Source organism: Neolamprologus multifasciatus, chromosome 2 (assembly GCF_963576455.1).
Source record: "Neolamprologus multifasciatus chromosome 2, fNeoMul1.2, whole genome shotgun sequence".
In the NCBI taxonomy this organism is placed as follows: Eukaryota; Metazoa; Chordata; class Actinopteri; order Cichliformes; family Cichlidae; genus Neolamprologus; species Neolamprologus multifasciatus.
The window spans coordinates 32259785-32283603 of NC_140440.1; the positions used below are offsets into that span (position 1 = coordinate 32259785).

Consider the following 23819-nt stretch of genomic DNA (forward strand, 5'->3'; position numbering starts at 1 on the left):
CAAACTCTTTGTTTATTGCAAGGCTACCGACTCTTTTCATGTTTACACTTGTCAAATCTTTTTAAATTCCAAATTAAAAGTAGATGCATTGAAATGACACAAAATTATACATCAAAGGGGGAAAAAAGCCTCATGGATGATGTCCCTGGCTTTTTAGAACTTCTTGCAGTTAAATTTTAAATAAAAGGCCATGCTGAGATGATACTTCCCTGGTTGATATACCAGTGAACAGGCCTGCGGGTAGTTGGTTAGGTTTTTATTCTGTGAATCCCAGATGCACAACAATTCAGAAATAAAGAAATTGACAGATCTACTGCAAAACACCTTTTATTTACATTTTCAAAGTTGCCATTAGACGACCTCTCTACCCGTACCATCTGTTTGATTGATTCACAAAACTGTGCTTGAAAGCGTAAACGATTTGTCCAGTTAGATTTAGCTTCACGAGGTCCAGTGTAATACTTCAATGGCATGTCCCTGATTTCTCACGTTATCCACAAACACATGCACGTCATACCAAATACAAAAAAAGATAGGCTATTTATATCTTATTAACTCACAAACGTTTTAAAACAGTTTAAAAAATACTTCGATTTCCCCCCCCCATTTCGTTAAAACTATTCTATAAAAACTAATATTTGAAGAGCCTCCAGCGTTTCCTTGCTTTAAAGCAGCTGTTTATCCGCAGCTTTGTGCTTCAGGACTTTGGTTCAGATCCTCTGGCTTCCTGTCAAGTGTCCTGTGAGTGCCCACTTATGTGAGATCGTCCTCAGGGCGAGCTGTTCTACTGAGTCACAGTCACTTGCTGTATATTCCTGATAGAGGGCAAGGTGTTCATTCCCTGAGGAGGGTACATAGAGCCGTGGATGTCCGTGGGACTGAGAGACCCCGGAACCGGCAGAGGGCTCACTGAACCCGGGTCACTGTGCACAGACCCGCTGCTGCCGTCGGACTGACCCAACTTTTTCTTGATCAACTTTCTCTCTTTAGCTCTGCGGTTCTGAAACCATATTTTCACCTGAGGAGACGCAAAAAGAAAGAAAGAAAAATTAATTTGATGAATATTTTCCTGTTCATATAATTTGATAATTAATATACAAAGCAAATAACGTGTACATCAACAGGTCCACAAAATAGGCCTGAATAGCAAGTATATAACCCAATACGCGCCATTGCTTTTTCATTTTCTTCTCTATTTTATAAAATTAAATTAAATAAAAACACCCAATTAGAAACGTTTTCCTCGAGTTTGGGCGTTCCCTATTTCTTCCCTATTTTGTCCACTGGCATAATGAAAAATAAAATAAAATAAAATCCAGGTCTGTAAAAATAGGCCTTGAAAGGAAATAAATAATAAATAATTTGTTGTTGCATTTCTCGTATTTTTTTTATTTATTTATCTTTTTAGTAAGGCATTACTCTGACATTTTTTATTCTGATTTATTTATTGTCATAGAAAATTAACAAAATTACATTAAAATGTTGAATGTTTACTAAATTAAGCGTTTAATAGAATAATTTCAAACAGAAATAATGTGAAAATGTATAATACAAAGCGTAATTAAATCACCAAAATAACTACGAATAATTTATGTTTCCAATCATAAATTATTTGCAGACCCTCCCTGTCCAATAATGAATTTATACGGCTGTAACATAAATACAGGCACAATTTATTGCCTGACAATACTGACGTACTTTTGTGGTTAGAAGCGCATGTAAACATACAGCTTATTTTACGTATTTATATATTTTATGCCATGTGATAATTCTTTCATATAGAAATTACTATATAGGTATATTTGTACGATATTAATTGTCGTTTCTTTAATCAATAAAAGGGCAGAAAATAAAACAGTAATAGAGACCAACCTGTCTTTCCGACAGACCGAGGTTGACAGCCAGCTCAGATTTCCTTCTGATGGTGATGTATCTGTTGAAATGAAACTCCTTCTCCAGCTCCAATCTCTGATGGTCTGTGTACACTACCCTGTACTTCTCCTTCGTCCTTGTCTTACCTGTGAAGGTGAAAAAAAAACACATAGTCATGAAGAGGTTGTCTGCCCGTTTTTAGGATCATCTGCTTGTAGCCAAGTGGTTGAACTGGAAGGTTTTCCCCCCGGAGCAGGCTGCATGCCAGGACCGCTCTATCGACGCATAGCATCTTTATAAGCTGCGTCTTCAATACACATGTCTCTGTCTTTTCAACAGATACGCAGTTACAGCTTTTTGATCTTGCTTTGATGACAGCTGTAGCGCGCTGAATTTCAAAGAACCACGAGTCAGTTCCTCCACGAGACACGGGAAAGACATCTGAAGAACCCGTGGGTTCAACTCAGTTCATTCTGCGTAAATATCCAAATTACTGTCCGAATGTGGGCTATTGCTATTTGAAATGGCTTTACACTTTCCCAGGTACAAATGTGTGTGTCATCGGTCTTACGGAGGAGTGAAAAAAAAAAAACTAAAGGAAACCAGTAAACCCACCATGAATTCGGCTAAAAGATTTAAACTGATGTCTGGATATTATATTTAAAAAAAAAACACTCCTTTATGGCATGGATAAAATAACTCTACTGTAAACCAAATACATTCAATCTGAAATGCATAAAATCCACATTCTTTTGTGAACGTGTAAGTACTTTTCCGCGTTTGAGATATTAGCTGTGAAAAACGTCACTCTTTCCGGCAATATAACTCTTGGGAAAGGAAGGGAGGTTGGCGCATATCAAAGCGAAGAGGTGCTGAAAGAAAAAGGGACACTGCCTGGATATGACGGATAACACCAAACACTGTAACAGAGAGGTCGACCTTGCATCTCCTGCAGTAATGACATTTACATCACAACTGGGCCTGGCGCCGATTCCTTGCACCTTTTAAAATTTCTTCCATGGGAATAGAGCAGCCAGAGCTGCTGGGCTCAGGTCTGGGATTAGAATGCCAGGCCCATCCTAACTATCATTTATATCAAAGTTAAGACATGGAAACGGTTTGTGGATACATTTAATGCCATTGGTAATTAATAGAGTTTCCACAGAAGCCAAATAAATTATGACCTTATAAGTAGCCTATTTAAGATTTAACTTGGTTTTATATTCATAACAGTTTAAATTTAAGCAACCTGCAAAATGCACTGTCACAGGACCGGAGTTTCCTTCTGCTCGTTCAACTTCTTTTCAGTGCTTTTTTCAATTTTCCGGTTGTACCCTTTCCATCAGTGTGGAGTTCGGTGTGTTTCGATGGAACTTGTTTGATTTTACATATTATTTTAAATGACATGACCTGTGCGTAAATGGACGCAGAAACTAAGCCGCGCAAAAAACTAATTTCTGCTGCACAACCAGCTTCTCTATTCCTTAAATACACAGAACAGCATTTTGGCACAATGGTCTCACCTGTAGACGACGATTGCGCAGTTTTGCTCATCCATTGGTATGAATTACGCCTTTCCCTGCCAGGAGAAAGTTGTGCAACATTAACGTTGTCCGGTGGCGGTTGTAATACCGCAGATCCCGGAGGATGCATATGTGCGTACTCGTTTGAACAGTAAGGAACCTGTCCAGGAGATGAGTTATTCATGGGCGTAGGAATAGTATTAGGGGGTCCCAAACTATAAGCACCCCAGTCCTCTCGAGGGGCGCTATATGAAGGCCCCCAGCTTCCCGTAGACTGTGGGTGCGTATCCATGTTTGGCACATGATGGTATCCAGTAAAGTCGGGGTACTGTGGTGTTGAAACAAAATTCTGTGGAGGCAGATTGATGCTTGATCTTCTTACAGGCCCTTGGTGATACATGCCGCTTTCTTTATCCAGTAGGTATCCAACATACATGATTTGGTGAAAAACCTTTAATGTATCAAAACAGCTGAGGGGTTATGTTGCCTATTTTAAGGCGACATTGTCTCCCTGTAGCTGTTTAAAAAGCAATCCTTGTGGTTTATAGTCCAAATCGGTTCCCAGATAGAAATGCAAAGTAGTTCCAGCCTGTCTCCAGCCTCACATGCTGTGGCTCTGTTGACAAGAGACCAAAGGTACACTAAGGCCTGCCTGACACCAGCCAACTCCTCAACTCTTGTAGATTTGCATCCAAATGAGAGCGAGCTGTCCCCTTGCGCCTGTCCTGTAGCGCGTCATCACAGGACAGTGGGCCTATCCTGGACATGAGTTCCTCACACCGTGAATAAATTAGCACCAGGGCCTATCAGCTGCACATGCTGCAATAAACCGAGGCAACACGTTCACAAATGCATTAATTCCAAAGGCCTATGCGTAATTGCGCACATTTCTCACATTTGTTGCAAGAATTAATTTTCTACTGGCAACTGAGCCATTGCCTACATTAAAATGCAGTAACGATGCCAACATTTTTAAAGTCGCGCCTAGAGTTTCATCTTATAATTACGGAACGTTTAGATCGAATTTAGATTTCAAAGCTGCAGGGATTCAGCAGTTTCCAACCACGCTTCACACGTAAACCCCGAATTATTTGTCAAGATATTCACTTGCAAACGAGGTGCAAAGTATGAGAGACTTTAATTATTTAAGCAAGTAGTATTCCGTGTTCACACCTCAAGGTCGCACTTCACAGCTAATTCCGGTTACAAGGAAACTCCCGCAACCCCCTCCATGACAAACAGCGGCCTGCGACACATGAGTCAACGCTGTCCCCTCAAACTGCTCTGCATACATTTTTCTGTAAGTTTGCTTAATGTTAGTGTGTCAATGAATCGATTTTAAAAAAAAAAAGCCCATTTGGATAACTCAGATCTCTATAAAAACCCATATCATAGATTAATGGACAGGATAGTAACAAATCAGGCAACAGAAGGCAAGCAGCAGTTCAGACATGTGTGTGTGCGCAGAAACATAACTGGGAGTGAAAATCTCATCTGGTTAATGGTGAGAAAATACTACTGAGTAATCGAGTCGTTTCTTGACACTCCACGGCCCAGTCACGCCTGTGATTTGCACACAGTGCAGCGTCCTGGCTGTCAGTCAGCTGGCGTTGCTTCAGGAAATCCTTTAACTCTGCATTTTGGCAGCAAGGGGGGTAGCGTACTGCAGTGTCGTGGCACTTTGAAGTAAGAGAAAGCTTCTTGGCTTTCCCAATCCATTACATTACAAATGACTAAAAATCAATATGTGCTTTTCTAATGCGTATTACTTAGTGGGATTTAGGCAAAGCACTCAAATAATAAAGGTGTACACAGTGACAACCACTTTTGATTTTTCTGTAAGGAAAAAGAAACTGCTGGAAGCAGACAGAAAAGCCATTAAAAGATACAGATAAGAATCGATCTGTTACTTGTTCACTACGTGTTTTATTACACTCATACAAAACTACCACAAACCCGCGTCCACTTTGCTACATCACTGCACTGTTTGCTCTGGAATCACTGGTCTGTCCTTCAGTTTCGGCCTTTCTGGATTATAATCAGACCAAATGACGCCCTCTTGTTGATTTCCACAGAACTACTGCTGTTGCTGTAACTTGATTGATTTTCAGTTTGACAACCTCAAGAGGGCAGCCTCCGCCAATAAAACCACCAATCCAGCCATTCTCTTCCTCTCATCCTTCCAATAAAACCAACTGATCCACACATTTTAAGAAATCTGCTATTAATAAATATAAGCTCTGCGATAATTTCTAGTTTATTTTCAATATTACTTATGAAGTTCAGCATGTGCCTCCATGTCTAAATATGAAATCACTTTAATTCTAAGTTTGCAAACTACTTTTATTGATGGAGGAGCTTAAAATTCTCTCTCTTATACGTCAACTGTTTTCCCGAGCCGCCAGTCTACAGATGATAGTTTCTTGGTGAAACTTTCATTTATTTTTATTGGATTTTCATCTACAAGTACTAATTGCAAGTCCTGTTGTTAAGAAAGTCACAGGCTGGTAGATATTCAAGAATTACCATGTAGTCAGTTCTGGAGGTATGCCTAAATGAGAAGTGCTCTGTCTAAAGGTTTAGGATGTCCTCTTAACTGCCCCACAGGTAGTCCAATCGCACAGCTACTACTAAAAACTTTCTAACGGGCAGAAACATCACTTTAAATCTATTAAAGAGGATGGTTAGATGATCTTGCTGTGGATATATCTCCCTATGACTGAAGGTCTTGTCTGCATAATATTAATGCAATGTACAAAGACATGGATAACACATTTGTACAACTGATAATAATACACAGATGACATTAAAAATTACCCGTGAAAGCGTGGGGCACAAACGGCTTCTGTTCTTGTGGAATAATATAGAGCTGCTGTCTATCTCAGGTTCAACAACTGAACGTCAACACTCTGACTTTTCTTCCTTTAAAAAAAAGTACTATTTCCTAATTATTCTCTTTAAATTTCCATCTGACTGGGTTCACATCATCCTGCATCTGATGGTTCTTGCAAATCTGTGAGAAAAGTCCGGCTGTCAAGTAATTACATGTCATTAGGTGACATTTATGAAGTGAACCACTCTGCGGGAACTCTAGTTTGACTTATCTTAAGCAGAGTGCTGAGATTCAGGAAATCTGCTCATTTATCATCATGGCTGCTGTCACATGGTGTTGGCCCTACAGATTCAGAGCATTATTTCTGGATGACATCATCTACACAGTTCACTCTCAGGATTTAACAAGAACAGACTTGTTTAGAATAAACTGAGCACATCAGGAACAAAACGTGACCTTTATTCTCACCCACAACTTTATGTTTCAATCCTCCTGGTATGAGCATTAGTTGGCAAACATTCTGATATTTCAGTATCGTTGAAACACCACTTCACCACAGAAATCCTATCATAAAGCCCTTAAATGACTTTTGTGTTTATAGTTCTCTGTAAATCACGGTGCTGATGATCAGAATCTCAGCTCAGGTTCATTTTGATTCTGTGTTTGCATTCAAATGTTTGTTGCCTCTGAGTGAGACACGATAAACACCTGCAACTATCTAGTAAAAACACTAGATGGTGCAGTTGAGTTATGCAACGTCTCCAGTCTTAACGCTCCTCTTGCATGTGCACAATAAAACCTCACAGGTAAATGTCTATCACTAATTTCATTGTGTTTGTGTTATGTATTACGCCTCACGGCGCTCTTGTTTACTCTCACTTTCATCTGTTGTAATTGGCATTGTTTTAGGCTTGCCACTTGTTCCTGTACTAATAATCATTAAATAAATATACAGCAAAAGGCAGTAAACACTTTTATACAGCATTGACAAGGTGGCTTAGATAGTTTCCATGATAATTAAAAGAATAATGACAGGGAAAAAATGCAGAAGTGCTAAAAATGAACCCATAATAATTAAATGTTCTCATTGTCTGATGAGTCTTTTGGGTTTTTTTTTTCAGGAATGCACATATTAAATATTTACTGGTTTGATAGAGCTCGATTTGCATATGGCAGTAGAGAGAAGGGAAGCCAGTTTCCTGACCTCAGTCACCAATAAAAATGTGCAATGACTTCAAACTGAGAAATAAAAGTCACATCTCTCTCTTTGCGCTCGGCATAATGTAAATATAGTAGATCAATGGCAGTCAGAGGTGAAGCAGCCCAGGAATTTATTGATGTCTTCAATTTAACACGGCGCATCTCCGCAGGGGATAAAACACAACCACTTGTTACTATTTTGAGAGATGGTTTGGGGGTTTTTTTGTTTTTGTTTTTACACAAATGAACCAATCCTGAGTCATTTATAACGCAAAACATCTGGGAAGCACGACATCATGTTCTGCAGTAAATGTACTCAGGATACGACAGAATGAATGTTGGCAACGTGACGAAATGTTCTTGCAAGTCGTTTTTGCAACAGTAATTGTTAGTCATCCTTTACTTACGCAAGAACACGCAAAATTAAACTCTGAGAATTAGAAGAAGTTACAACATTGCTGGATTCCTGATAATACATAAATACATTAGTTTGTGTCATATAATCCATTACAGTACGACAAAACAGTATATTTTACATCTAAAATGTTTTTATGTGAATAAGAAATAACTGTCGCTTTTGTATTTGAGCTAACATATTCATTAAGTCTCTACCAATTTGTTATTTTAGTAGAAGCTGTTAGTCCTAAGTAATAGTTGTTCATCTCTTCCCATAATGATCTTTGAGACTGGAACTGTAAAAGAGCAGGATTATTCAATATTCAGTACCAAAGATACCACAGTACCCAAAGAACTCTCCAAAAAAAGTGATTTGCTAAATATAGTACCTGTTTTTTATGTGTAGATCTAACTGTACTAAATCAATTCAATTTTATTTATACAGCGCCAAATCACAGCAAGAGTCGCCTCAAGGTAAGGTAGATCTTACAATAATACATACAGAGAAAAACCCATCGATCATATGATCCCATATGATTTAGCACTTTGGCGACAGTGGGAAGGAAAAACTCCCTTTTTACAGGAAGAAACCTCTGTGCTACTGTATGACTGACAACCTTTGTCACATTATCTGGGATTTCGACTCACTAGGTGATCACTTGATGTTAAAGAAGAAATATTACTAGGACCTTTTATTGAGAAAGATGATGTTTGCACCTGCTGCCACCACTGGGACTGCTGGTAAATATGTGTCATGTGGAAACATTTTCAAGAACTTCAGGAAATTAAACAAAGAAAAAGAAAAAAAAGGACAAGAAAAAAATACATTTGTGTCGGGTTGAGTAAATCATGTGTTCTGCATTACTAAAAACATTTGGAAATCAAGTAAGAATAGTTAAATAGTTGAAAAACACATTTCTAGGAAAACATCAGAAAGCTTGTTTAAATTTGAATGTGACAGGCTGGCATCCTGGCAGTGGAGAAAAGAGAAAAAAGAGAAAAAATGCACAATGTTTGCTTTATTCGCAGCATGTGTTCCCCTTCTGTCATTCTGCTCACTGATTGGAAACAGAAAACAGATCTAAATCAGACAGGACCGGGATTCTGAGCATCTCATGCTTCTGTGTAACTCAGTGCAAACAAGAGGCGTGCAGAGCGTACGTCTTGTTCTGAGTTCACCAGTGCATCAGCTTGTTCTTTGAGCCTTCCACCCTCGGAGTGAAGCGCACTTGCCCCCATTGTTCAGCGCCCTGGCGGGAAGTGACGGCTGTATAGAGTCCTCCACCACTAGGGGGGCCTGAGAAAAATGCAGCGATCAGAGTGGCATAATTAATGTGAACATGATGGTTTTTATTTTGAAGCTCAGCTGAATGTTTGTGGTTTGGACTTGTGGCGCTTCTGTTGGCCACCCTGTTGCTCTGTGGTGCTTTTGATGAACTTATTATTCTTACTGGTCTCCTTTCTAGACTACATCTATGTGCACTGGGGTTATGTGGGTTAAATTACCATAAACGTTCCACCCAGAGGACATGGATAGTTTGTTTTGTTTAAAACGTTTGACATGTTTAACTGTTCCTTTGTGTCTTTTGTAGTTTGAGATTTCGGCAACGGTCCAGGATGAAATTTCCAGATAACAAGTAAATGGGTTGTTATGAAATTTTGTATAAATACTAATGTTCCCCTGAAGACCAGTCCTAATGACGGGAAATTATGACCCTGTTGCACTCTCAAATGGTAAAAAATTAGACTTATCCTCTTATATTAATATCAGTATGAAAGTACAGCCATGCACGTTTTGCATATCTTTGTGTTTGCAGGCCATCTATCCATCTACCTTTTAACCGCTTGTCAAATTCAGGGTTATGGGGAGGGTCCCATAACCTAACATGCATATCTTTGGCCTGTGGGAGCCAGAGTGCCCCGAAGGAACTCATACATGCACAGCAAGAACATGCAAACACAACACAGAAAGTCTCCAGACACTTTTTGAACCCAGAACCTTTTGCTGTGAGGCCGCAGCGATAATCACTGCATCACTGTGCCAAAATCATTATCCTGCTCATTGTGACGGTTCAGCTTTTTACATTACCTTCATTTCATACAGGCCCATATCGGCTTGTATAAAGTAACATAAGAGCAATATGTTTATTCTGTAAAATAAATCTGTGTAATTTATTTATTTATTTTACAAAAACAGGAACCTTCTGCTGACTTTTTCAGACTGTGTCTGTCTTTGAGGTTACAAAAAGCAGGATTACTTATATAACACAACATACCTAAATGTTGTATTAACATTTAAAATCTCTTATTTATTCACTATCGTGAATGACCAACGATACGAGCCAGACTTTTGTGTGATTGTTTTTATAAAGTGGTCTTCTGCAATGCACACACACAGCAGATGAACAGAATGTCCTTAGGAAACATCCAGGAACAACCTGACACAGGACCTGAGAGATGACAAGCCCTTCAGTTTATCCAGGTACTGTTCACTGAAGCCTCAGGAAGACTTTCTTAAGGAGAGGAAACTCCTTAAGAAAGGTGTCTAGAGTGTCTAGAGCCATTTGTAAAACATGGTAGAGGTTGTGTCATGATTTGGGGCTGCATTTCAGCCGGTGGCATTTTGTCAAAATTGATGGAATTATGAACAAAGAAAAGTACCATCAGAGTTTAATCCACCATTCAATATCATCTGGAAAGCATCTGATAGGCAACTGCTTAATGCATGACAGTCATAAGCATGACAATGATACCAAACACACTGTCATGCAGTAAAATAATACCTGGATAGAACGAACACAAACTCAAACACTATCAGGATGGATCGGCCTCCAAAAGCATGACTGACATTTCTGTTCTCTGGCTGCTTTTTGCCCATGTGTGGTTAGAGGAAGCGGGGCGAGGAAACAGAAGCTTCTAAGTGGCTCTATTTTTGCCTCGCTGTTTGTTGTTTTTGTCAATTTGAGAAGTTTCTGAGAAATACGTCCACACCTATGCTGTAATCGCTCTTCATCTCCAATGCAGCACCATCAACATCTCAACATTCCCATACCTGCTGCACATGGCCATATATTGACGTGATGCTGATCTCTTGTTTGTTTTTTCCTTTTGGCCTCTGAACCACAGAGGACCTGAAGCTCAAGTCTTTATTTAGCCGATGGCTTGTTTTTTTCACTTTGCTCATTAAAGGTAGACTAAAGTTGGGTGTCAAATGGGGACAGTATCCGGCTTATTGTTCTGCATTTAGGTGAGAGGCGTGGACAGGCCTCGCCACCTTTCACCTTCTCGAGCAGGGGTCTGGGAATGGCATTCGTGTGGGAAGGGGTTTAACCTGCTGATTGGTCAGCTGCCCGTAATCGTGTATGATAGGATTTGAAGCTGTATCACAGATGTTTTTGGCAAAGTTTCAGAGGCTTCCTGGGCTCATTAATGGCCGTTTTTCAATGATTAATGGAAAGTTTTTGCTGCTGTGTTTGCTTTGGGAGGCTGTTGGGAATGGTCAAGGAAGGGGCATGGATAGTATGAATGCAGTTGTTAAATGAAGGAAACGTAAACAGTCCACACTGTACAGTAATGGAAATTAATCATCTATATAGTTATAGAAGGTTTCTAAGACTTCACTGAGAAACCTGGTGCAGGAAATCCCTCTGACGCCCTTTTTAATCGATTAACTTTTAATTTTCTCCTCATCTGACAGGCAGATTTCAAATCCATAAACTTCAACTCAAAATAATCCAATCAAACAAGGACTTCACTCAGTTCTTAATGAGTTTAGTTGGAGCCAAAATACTTTGCATTACTTTTTATAGTCCATCTGATTTATGCCCTAACATGTTCGGTCTTTATGGGTTTTTGAGGAAAAACATCTCACTCGAATTTTTTTCTGCTTCAGTGCAACATTTGTCAGCCCCCTTTGATTCATCATTTATTCATTCCTAAATGCAAGGGTGTGACTTGTTGTCTTGCAGGGTGGTAATATGCACAAAGGGTTTGTTTTGGACACCAAATGTGCAGAAATATGTCAAATAGTTGCAGGTGTTGTGGTATCCACTGGTAGGAAACGTAAGCATTTTAAGTGATCCTTGTTTTTTAATTTAAATGAGTCAGTTGTTTAACAGCTTTTCTGTGGAGCTCTACTCCCAGCACAGTGGCTTCTAAGGAAAAGTGTCTCATCCTTGTCCCTGTATGGAAAAACACTGTGTGAATTTGCAGATACAAATGACATGACAGCGAAGAATACCCTCCCCTTCAACATCCTTCCCTTGTTTGTTTGTATGGAAATAGTCCACATCGGAGGTTGTTGTGTGTGTTTGGGTGTGACGTTGGGTACTCACTCACTTTATGGTAAACAGCAAATCCTACGAGGAGACAGTGAAGGGCCTGTGGCATGTGGTCAGACACGCCCAGTTACCGGTAACCAGAGGGTCCCATAGGAAGGCGGGTGCGTGGCGTCCTCCAGTCGTGACCAGGATGATTAAAAGTTCCTTCCTTTTCCGCTCAGAGGGGCATTGTGCCGGTGCACAGACAGGCTGCCGACACCTTGTCCCTGGAAGGAAGTGAGTGTTTCATGATCCAAAGAGGACAAGACTGGCAGAAGGATGCATGAGTATTTCAATATAAACAAATCATTTCATTAAAGTTTGCAAGCTCAGATTTCATTAACGTTGAAATTATTCCCATTTGTTGAGTAAATACGCAGGGTAAGGACTAACAATGACATCAAGTGTGAGGTTCCCAGTGCAGAGACTGGGAACTGCCCAGTAGTAAGTAGATAAATCTGAATCTGAGGAGTCATTCATCAAGGTAAAGACTTATTTCTCCTACATGTTCTGTGCTTTCTGTTTTCAGTTTTCCTGTGAAATACTAAAATAACTTTGCTCCAAAAATGTATATAAACAGTGTGAAACAACAAAATCACTACTTGCTGTTAGCATCAGTAGCAAGGGTACAGGTAGGCTTTTTGCTGCTTTTCTCACATTGAAATCAGAATCAAAATACTTTATTAATCCCAAAGGAAATTATGGGTTACAGCAGGCAGCACGCTAACGGCGCATGCACACTTACAAAGGAACCTTCTGACCAAACTTTACACAAACATCACATTGGAAAGACGTCAGAGAGGTAGGCTGATAGGAAAAGACAACGAAAATACATAACATGAGGTGAGAGGAGGAGAAAAAACTCCACTCAGACTGAGCTCCTAATGGGAGAACAGTTTGATAACAGAATAAAAAACCCGCACAAAAAGCACATGACTGTCAATACACCGTAGAAACACAAGACAAGCAACAGGGGCGGGGTAATGACTTTGGTTCAGTGAGATGAGTAGCGGCCTTGAGACCTGGAGGGCCAGGTTCGAATCCTGCTCAGGGCAACATTTTTTGGGGCAGGAATAGCTCAGTAGGTAGAGTGGTGGCCGCATAATCGGAAGGTCGGGGGCTCGATTCCCCTGAACAGCTACCCTGAGGTACCCCTGAGCAAGGCACTGTCCCCACACACTGCTCCCCCTGCACCCAATGGCTGCCCACTGCTTCACTGAGTGAATGGGTTAAATGCAGAGAGGAATTTCCCCACGGGGATCAATGAAGTACACTTTCTTTCTTCTTTTCTAAAGGTAAGAGAGAGCCGGTGTAGACAGCGCATCCGGTCCTGCAGCATGTCTGCGCTGGTCCAGTCGACCCGCCATCTGCCCCGTGAGGGGACAAGCATCGAAGGCGTTTGGAAAGGGAGGGGGGATGAGTGTCTATTAGTGTGTGTGTCCAGAGTTCAGCTGAGACAGTGTCCTTCGCCCTGCCAGGCTAAGTAAACAGTCTGTTTTTGTCATTTTTAAGTTATATTCAGTAAAATGACAACATAATCAGTATCCTAAGTCCTATTCTGGACCTTAGCGGGATCAGGACCCTGCAACACCGGACAGAAAATGTTCCATCCAAGGCAGAAGGGAAAGAAACGGCGTGCCACCAACAATCCAGTTTTGAGATCCCTTCCCAGGCTCCTTAACGCCCGCTCACATCTTGAGTCATTTCATCTCATGATAGGGTAGACTTGTAGTCAAGACCGCCTAATCCGAGACCAAGACAAGACCAAGACCAGAGGGTATCGAGACCAAGACAAGACCAAGACCAGAGGGTATCGAGACCAAGACCAAGACCGAGACGAGACGAGACCAAGACCAAGAAGTCTTATCAAAAGTAAGATCAAAAGTCTTTAAACTGCAGCCAGATGCTGCTTCGTTTACGGGTCTCGGGCATATTTATGTGTTTTTGCTTTCGCACAGCCCTCCTCACCGCTGTCTACTGTCTCACTCACTCACTGAAAGGACTGACGCATGCTCCACTTGACTGTTGCGTCTCTCACCCTCTCTGTTTTTCACATAATGATATTATCCTATATCCTCGCATGTGATTGGCCACAATATGGAGGGATTGGAGCGTAGCTGAGCCACTGTGTGAGAGCTGAGCAGCCAAAGGAAATTAAGTGGGGGTAGAAATGACTGAAAGATTATTAGGCTCTGTTTTGAGCTTTGTTCAAAAAAGAATGACTTCATATGTATATATATATATATATATATATATATATATATATATATATATATATATATATATATATATATATATAGTTTTTTAATTAAGCAGCAAGGCAGAACAAAGTCGGGCCTGTATCAAGACACAGGGACTAAACCCCAATTCAACCAGACCCAGAACTGATCCAGAATTAAAACAGGACTACAACAGTAACCAAGACAGAACCAGAATCAGAACTAGATGATAGCAGCACTAAAAATCATCTTAGACCTGCACTACACTTATTTTTTAATTCTACCAAAGTCCACTATTTAGATTCTGAAAAGTTTATATAATTATTCAGCCTTGTTGAGCAAACAAGCCTGCATAACTTAATAAATATAGAATTTTAAAAGTAACAAACGCTATCTAAAAAGATACAATAGGTACGAGATACATGTTCTGATGAGTTTTTGGCAAACAACCATTTGACTAACTTGTGTGTCTCACCTGCTCTTGTTCCATCTCTGTTCTGTCGTCATTTTCGTCGTCTCTCTCCCTCTCTGTTCCTCTCTCTCCCTCTTTGTGCTGACAATCAAGCCAAACACAAATATACAGTGGAAACCAGATATTTACATACTCTTCAGATAAAAACACAAACACTTTTTAATTGTAACATCAAATCAGACTAAATGTTTCTTTTTTTAGATTGATAAATATAAAAAACATATTTGTTAACTTTAAGAGTAAAGAGAGAAACTGTCTGTATTTCTTAATTGTAAATGGCACCAAATTGTATTCAAAATTGAGCCACACTTATGGAGCTCCACAATTCTTTTCCAGAATTATTTTCCAGGTGTTTTGGTTGACATCTCTTGATTTTTCAAAGAAACTTTCCCATTTCAAAGAAACAGGCTCTGTGTTTTGCCTTATATGCATCCACAGCTGTGCCACCAATTTACCCACATGGACTCTACTAACCAATCAGAAGCTTCTTAAGCTCAGAATGGAATCATCTGGAGTTTTCTTAATTAATCTTAATTAACAATAAACTTAGTGTATATGTACTCCTACATTTGATGAAAGTGATTAAAATAGACAGCTCCCTCTTTTTATTCTGACATTTAACCAGTGTTGGGACTAACGCGTTATTAAGTAACGCGTTACAGTAACTACGTTATTATTGTGGTAACGAGCACGGTAACTAGTTATTATGCCAAAATCAGGAACGCGTTAGTCGTTACTGGGATTTAGATAGGGTCGTTACTCGTTACTTCGTGTGGTGGCTATCGCGGAGCTTCCACAGATTCAGTAACATTAGCAAGTGGTGGAGGCAGCAGGTGGAAGAGAAGGAAAAGAGACCCGAGGCGGCCGCCGGTCCAAGTGTGAACTGAACTTCAGGTAAGAAGTTATGACCTGCAGTCTATCTGGGTCAGATATAAACCAAGTTTAGGTGGAGTTTATTTTCGTTATTCTGACTTTTTCCGTACTGCGTGCTAGCTAGCATGACGGAGTTTCTAGCTGGGTGGGTGCTATGAAGTTAATGTTGAACTTTATTTTGTTCATAAGTTATTAGAGTTGCCAACCGTCCCGTCTGGTATTCCAGAGAAAATATTACGCGTTTCTTATTGAGTTGAAAAGGAACAGTTTGTCCCGTAATTCAGCTACAATGAAAAGGGCACAAAGCTGGAGTTATTCTGTGTCTTTGCTGCACAGCTGCCTCTTCTTCTTTCATTCTCCCCCCTCCCTCTCCCGTTTCTACTTCAATCATGAAAACTGATCAATGATCAGCTGATCGGCTCTCTTGTTTGTTTATCGCCCACTTTGCGCCAGAAAGAGGAAACCAGCCGATGTCGCGTTAAACAACAGCAGCACGTTTAAGCTTGATCAGCAGTTGTTAGAATTGATTTAATATTAATTTCTAGTATCAGCTGATGTTTGCTGGAGCCACAGATGCAAAAAAGCTGCTGGTCATGATGTCGGTTTGGTTATCTGGTGAGAGGGAAACATGAAGATGAAACCAGGTGATGTCCTTACTGAATCATCAGAGCTGAACAGGTGATGGAGAAACAGGTTTACCTTTTAGGTGACATGAATGAGTTGAAGGGAAGTTATGAACTGTTTCTGAGAGACAAATAACACCAGGATCCTTTTTAGGTAGCTGACAGCTGGTAACTGTGCAGGGGCGGATCTAGCAAAGTTTTGCCAGGGGGGCCAGGTAGGGCATTAACAGGGAGAGGTGGGCACAAAGAAATACTTTTCTTTCTTATTCTCATTTAAAATGTCTAGCTTTTAAAAAATAATTATCTGAATCTTACAACAAACGATTGATAGATTGATGCATATATACCATCAAAACAGTGTACATCACTGTCACAACAGCGTTTGTTTTCATTCAAGGCTTTATGATTTTTCCTATAATGGTGGGCTGGTCTCTAGTCAAAATGCCGGGCCAATTTTTTGTCCCCGTCCAGCCCTGTATGCAGCTCATCTGCAGTCTGGTGTTACCTACATCTTCCTATTCAGAAGGCAGAATTTCTGAGTTCTGAGTACAATCAAAGCACCACGACTGCAGTTTTTGTGTTGGATGTAAAAGGCGCACATGACGCTGTGACGTAGGCTAGAATCATGGCAGCAGTCAATGACGGTCCAGGCGTGGGATTTCTCTCGTGGAAATATGCACATTATCTTTTCCTTTCTATTGGTAGGTGGCACAGTGCACTTGTGGCAAGTAAGCAAGCTAGAAGACTGGCAAAGTTATGGAAGCAACACATTAACAAGAGAATTATGAGTAAAACCAAAGTTACTTTCCCTAGTAACTAGTTACTTTGAAAGTAACGAGTAACTTGAAGTAACTGAGTTACTTTTGATAGAAGTAACTAGTAATGTAACTAAGTTACTATTTTAAAGTAACTTACCCAACACTGCATTTAACTAATTCAAAAGACATTGCAACATTTATTTATCTAAAACAAAAGTTTACTCTAAATTGATGTTTAACAGTAAAAAAATTTTTTATGTTTTCTCCCTAAAGTGTATGTAAATATCTGGTTTCAACTGTGAATATACTGCTGTGTATTGAAATTCCTCTTGTTTTGCATAGATATACTGAACATACAACAACAACATACAAAGCATAATATATAAAATAACATCTACCTGAGTTTTTTCTTTGAAAGAAGCTCCTTATGTCCATTGTTGTGTTCATCAGTACACAACTGAAACCGATTTAGAGAGTTTGTTTAGCCGTGGAGGGTAACAACTGAAAATATGAGATGTAAGCTAAGACTCTCTAAAAAAAATCAGCATTGTCGTTCGGCTTTTTATTTATCCATTTGTTGATTCACTCAAAGAGTAAGTAACGCAACCAAGTGATCAGTTTGATATCAATCTTTTGTGATACACTGTCATATTTACATTATTAGTTCAGTACGAATGATTTCCGTTGGTACCTGGTCAAACTTAAGCTCTCCTCTGCAGCAAACTCGCAGGCAGCAGCTTCTCCCCCCTCGCTCACATGGATGCTGTGCTCAGTCGCCTAGTGCCAAAGCTCGGATCATACCAAAATCAGGGGGAATTTAGGACGGTGCGCTCTGTGCTTCGTGTGTTGTTTTTGTTTTATACAGTTGTCAGTCAGGCATCTAACAAACAAATTACACTCCAAAAAACCCCATGCTTCAGAAAAAATGACCCGGGCTTAAGCCCAGTAAGACACCCCCCGCTCCGCTGATGGTTGACTCCAAATCTCCCGAACACTATGTCGATTTGAGAGCGCAAGACCGAGACAGCGAGACCAAGACCGAGACCAAGACAAAAGTCCGTCGAGACCAAGACCGAGACCAAGACAAAAGTCCGTCGAGACCAAGACCGAGACCAAGACAAAAGTCCGTCGAGACCAAGACGAGACCAAGACCACGTAAAAGTGGTCTCGAGACCGGTCTCGAGACCAAGACCGGTCTCAAGACATCCAACTCTATGATAGGGTGAGGCAATGATCTGGAGAGAAGAGTCAGTAGAAGCAAGACAGAATACATCCATGCAAACACTAAAGGGAGCAGTCCATACAAGAAGAATATTTCCCTTTTGATCCACAGTTGTAGTATCAACAAATAATTCATTTCCCCACATATTTCAAGCAAATATGAACCAAGCCTCAAGTAATGTATAAATATATAGATCTTTATTTATTCATTTCATACACTCAGTTAACAGTGTTGGGGAACATAATTTTCTAAAACACTATAACTTGTTACGCTACAACACAGAAGCAGCTCGGAAGGAGCTTTGAGCTGCTGCAAGCATTAGTCATGATTTTTCCAAAGACATTAGATAAAATACAACATTTACCCAAACTGATCAGATCGAGATAATTAATACTGTTAAAGTAGAGGCTAAAATGATGGATCCATTTATATGAAGCTTGACATAGATTGCTATTTCCATAATCAACGGCAATGATGGTGTTAGACTGACATGAAATAATGCAACAAATAACAGAAGTGTTAATTCATACTTAAACAAAAAACAAACAAAAAAGAAAAAAAAATAATTTTAAACATGTGTTTCTCAACATATGTTCCTAATAATACACCTTTAAAATACAAAACCATATACTTGATATAAAGCATCAGTGCATAATTACTTCCTCTCCTCTTACACAAACAAAACATCATCAGGAAATGATCAAAATATTCACTTTAGTTTACTCGCTGACAAACACTGTTTCTGCAGTGGTTAATGGGCATGAGCTAGCTGCATTTCCACGGGGCGTGTTTGCTGTATCACAACATAAAAATAAGCTCAATGTGCTTTTAAACATTGGTGATGTTGCGCACTGAGCGGACCTCTCTCTCACACACATAGCGTTTTGATAGCCCGCACCACAAGCTTCACTACAACAGGATGCAGAAGCAGGTTCCCTCAGCGTTATTATCAGTGAACGCAGCAGCACAAACAGCATATAATGTCTGGAATTCAACACCGGGATATTGCATGGTGATATCAGGAAGACTGAGCTGGAAAATTCTTTGGTTAACTTAAAATATGAATGTATATAAACAACAGAGCTGGATTACTAAGTGACAGTGTCTTCAGTCTATAAATACTCTATTAGTTTAACTAGTGGTCTCTTGAATAAACTGTTCCTATGATGTTTCTAACTATGTCTGTACAGAAGAAAAATACGCTTTTTTTTTGGTTTTTAGCTGGACTAATTTCAAATGAAAAATCATTTCTTTAATACCTGGCTGGAAAAGGAGGTGGATGAGTCTGTATATACAGTAACTTTAATGAGTCCATAGTCAGACTGTCAAATCTGAAGCTGTCTGTTCTTACTCTCAGCTCTACCCTGTTCCCCCCCATTAACCTGTGATTTTCTGAAACCCAAGAGAGATCCAGAGTACCCTTCTTCTCTATCACTCTTGGGCAACCTGAGTTAGTTGAGCTGAATATTTGATGAGATCACAGGAGCCACGACCTCAAAAGAGACTGTTCATAATTAATGTGCTCCACTCTCTGCTTTTTGTTTTGAGCAAAAACAAACCTTCGTATGAGACAACGGAGCCGGATTACAAAAACTATTTCACAAATTACAGTTTTTATTTTTTCCAATAAAGTTAACCTATATATATATATATATATATATATATATATTTTTTTTTTTAAAAGGTTTTTGGTCTGAATTTGAAAGGTCTAAGGAGTCCTCTCTCTTTTCTTTTAAGGCTTTTTCATCTCTAAACGCTGTAGCTTGTTCAAAGTGAAATCATTGCGGTTTGTTTCACAGTAGATCAAAGAAATACCTGAGCCTGTTTTTAGCTGTTTGCCATATTACAGTGAACGTGGACCGGACCAGCAGCTTTAATGTCGCCTTCAAACTGGAGAGAAGTCACCAGTTAACAGCCTTCCTTGAAGTTGGAAGAAAAAAAAAATCACGGTCAAGCTGATTCATGAGCGTCCTTTCGTATTTCACACTCAAGTGTTGCCATAGAAACGGTCCGGAAGATAACAGTCAAAACAGAGGAGGGCGAAGCAAAAAGGCCTTGAGGTTGTCACTCTCAGATTCTCCAGGGACAAAACGGGAAGTTACACAGGAGGGGTGGAGTAACGCACCACGGAGTTATAGTCAGGCGGCGGGCTGTGACACTCGAGGCTGGTGTCTAGAGACGAGTCGTCCAGACTGAAGTCCAGAGGGGGGACGATGGGCTGGTATTTCTCCTTCTCTGCGTCACACAGCATGGACTCTTTACTCTTACTCGCTGCCTTCATCCTGAAGCCACACAGAGATATACCTCGTTAGTTACACATACTTATCGTCATAAACTTACACCTCTAAATATGTTTTTCAACTCAAAGTTACTGATTAAATTTAAACCTCTACGATTGGGCGTGGTTCTTCTTATCTGTGTTCATACGTGAATGAAAAAAAATGAACGTTTGCCCCAAAAAACTGGATGTTTTTTTCACTTGTTTGTATTTGTTTGTGTACATCTATCTACAGTGTTGGGGAGTAACGGAATACATGTACCGCCGTTACGTATTTAAAATACAAAATATGAGTAACTGTATTCCGTTACAGTTACCATTTAGGTTTTACCCTGTTTGGGTTTTGTTTGACAGCTACGTTCTGTTGTTCCAGGTGGCAGCGTTACGGTTGCCATGGTTACAGGGTGACGCTCTCACTCTGCCTGTTTCCTGGGTGAGAGAGGCCTTTTTGTTGTTGTTGTGCTAAGCTAATAGGCAGAATGCTACAGGTATAGCTCTAAAGAATGTAGCATCATAGGCAGTGTAGTCCGTGCTGCAGGGAGAATGGACTGCCATACCCGTTATGTGTCTGTGAGCGAGGGAGGGAGAAAAAGGAAAAGTACGAGCTGTCATCGAGCAGAAACGGGAGCTGGAAGCATGTAAATATAATAATAACCACTGCAGCCAAGAAGAGAGCCTGACGAGCCCAGTTGTAAGTAAGCTATTAAGACTCGACTGTACACCGTGTTCGTGTTTTCCTCCAAAAACAATACGTTCTGTTGGAGCAGCCTTTTAACGCCTCTCTCTGTCTCTAGCAAAGTTGACCCAGACAACAAAGTAAAGCTAGTTTTCGGCTACGAGCCGACACAGAACCCACCGTATTAGCCAGAGGTCCCTTTACTACGGTTCGGAGCCGCGGACCTTCAATAACAGTAATAAATCACAGCAATAGTACATTCATGTAGTTGTAAACAGCATGATAATATATTAAGTAATCCAAAGTATTCAGAATACGTTACTGTAATCGAGTAACGTAACGGAATACGTTACAGAATACATTTTGGGGCATGTATTCTGTATTCTGTAATGGAATACATGTTTGTGTATTTATTGATTTATTTTAAGTAATTGTGTTTTACGTATATTATGGTTTTATATTTTTACAAATGCTTTATATACTTATTTATATACTTATATATATTTAATGGTCTATACCTTGTGTTGGGGGGGGGGGGGGGTTGTGTTTCTGTCTTGTTTTTATGGACATAAAGTCTGCCAATAAAAATTGAATTGAATTGAATTTAAAAGTAACCTTCCCAACACTGTCTATCTATATAGTTTTGTGCCTTACATCTCCATGGTAGCTTTTACTTTGTGCAGTGCACTGTACTAAAATGTGCTATAAGAATAAAGCTTTCCTTGCATGTATTCTTAACAGCATCTTCTCTTCGCTGTTGGCGAAGTTTTAAGGAGCGGACTGCTCCTTAAAACCGCAAATTTTTAACCACGATATGAGTTTTAATCGCCTCTTTACGAAATCAGATTTTCCGTAAATTTCCTATTACGAAGGTTGGTTTAGGCTTTGGAAAATGGTGACAAACTTTTATGACCTTTTACAGAAAACATAGTCATATCAGTGAATAATGGGACACCTCATCAGGCAAATTTGGAAAAGTGGGAAGTAGCAAGAAGATGACATTTTTTTAATTAAAGACAAATTTAAGTGGTCTGTAATTTGTTTCCATGCGTGGGGATTGCTACACAATAGCCTATGCACTTAAACGCTCTGTGCTTAATATCAAGGTTGCCTTCCCTCATGACAACTTCATTTGATTGCTCTCACAGTAGGAGGCTCTTGTGATATTCCTTGATTAAGATTTTAAAAAAAATCCCCCCTGTGAAGCTACCATCAACCAAACGTATGATGCAATCAATCATCTTGAGCTTTTCTGCTTGACTACAATATGAGTAATTGCCTCTTATTGTCTTGGTGTTGCTAGGGGTTCCCGGACCTCCTCTCTCAGGGCTAAAGGGTCAGTGCCCAGTGGGGGGAAGTGACAACCCTGTACTGGAATTTTATGCTGATGAATAAACTACCTGTTAAATTAGACATCAAAAGTAAAGAAAACAATAGTACAGAGTTGTTGTTTAGGCAGTGCCAAGTGCAGGGAGGAGGTAGAGTTGAACCAAAGGAAATAAACGTCACTTTAAGCTGTGCTAAAGCCATCAGCAGACTGTTTCCCAGCTGTTCACGTGTTTAAATCAAAGTTGCTTGAATATGAGCTGGGGTGTCTCTTAATAATATACCACATTGTGCAGAGGCAACATTCTCTGCATAATCAGCACCAATCATAAGCAGAGGGAAGTGAGGCTGGAGGAATGGTGAGGCCTGGGTGAGTGTCAGGTGGACCGTCATACAAAAGCACTGCAGCGGGGGAGAGCCATGTAAAACCCTCCTGAGTTCAAAGGTGGCAGTGATTGAGTGGTTGCCCAGCAAGGAAGTCCTCCCCTTAAAATAAAAGTCATTCTCTGGATGCCTGGACTCATTTTTCCTACCGTGCCGAGGCCCTGATGGGACGAGCAGGCCTGTAATGACTCCTCGACTTCAGGTTTTGAAATCTAGAGGAGACTCTGAGTGTTTGTCGAAGTCTGGCAAGCTCTAAATCAGTTACAGGTTACAAGGCTTCAGAGTGTCATTAACTCTGCTACGAGTGTCTCGGTTTTTTCTACACAGTCTCTCTTAATAATTTATAAGTGCTTTTATGTTGCTTTCACAACTTTAGATGCTTTTTGCTTGAGCTTAAGAGAGATTGGAAAGATTTGCTCTAGAACAGTTTACCACTGTTGCTCTTTTAAACCCCTTGAGTGTAAGCCACAGGACTTTGAAGGAGTATTAATAGTCGCTACTGTGCAGGGAGCAGCGGAATAATAGGAAAAGGTTTAAAGTGTAATTACTGAGCTCAGAGGTGTGACCCTGTAAATTAGCCCTGTCACCAAGCTTCACATGTAAACCTTTAGATGCAGGCAGAGAGCTGCATGAGAAAAATCTCGGCAATATCAGATGTTTTTCCTAGAATAAACTCTAAAGTGAGAACATATTGTCTCCGGGTCTTTACAACAGTTTAGAAGAACAACATCTTTAAATCACCAAACGATCAGCTGGATTTTGCAGTTTGTCTACGTCGCTCCTTTGAGATTATTTGTATTTGTTGCCTGGTGTTGGATTGTAGCAGACAGCCATGAGTCATAACT

General features: G+C 40.0%; 2 protein-coding genes across 2 annotated transcripts in view; both read right to left on the reverse strand.

The window, feature by feature from the left end:
* Positions 1–650: 650 nt before the first annotated feature.
* On the reverse strand, positions 651–4464 carry cdx4 (caudal type homeobox 4). Its single transcript, XM_085177701.1, has 3 exons — positions 3396–4464; positions 1873–2018; positions 651–1018 (listed from the first exon to the last, which is right to left on the reverse strand). The coding sequence occupies exons 1-3, from the start codon at positions 3829–3831 to the stop codon at positions 785–787; spliced, it is 816 nt and encodes a 271-aa protein (XP_085033827.1). The 5' UTR covers positions 3832–4464; the 3' UTR covers positions 651–784.
* Positions 4465–18485: 14021 nt separating this feature from the next.
* Positions 18486–23819, reverse strand: part of kdrl (kinase insert domain receptor like) — a 49967-nt gene continuing 44633 nt past the window's right edge. Inside the window, exon 30 of the mRNA XM_085135858.1 lies at positions 18486–20592. Within this exon, the coding sequence (XP_084991984.1) occupies positions 20409–20592 (184 nt within the window). The 3' untranslated portion in view covers positions 18486–20408. The remainder of the gene's footprint in view (positions 20593–23819) is intronic.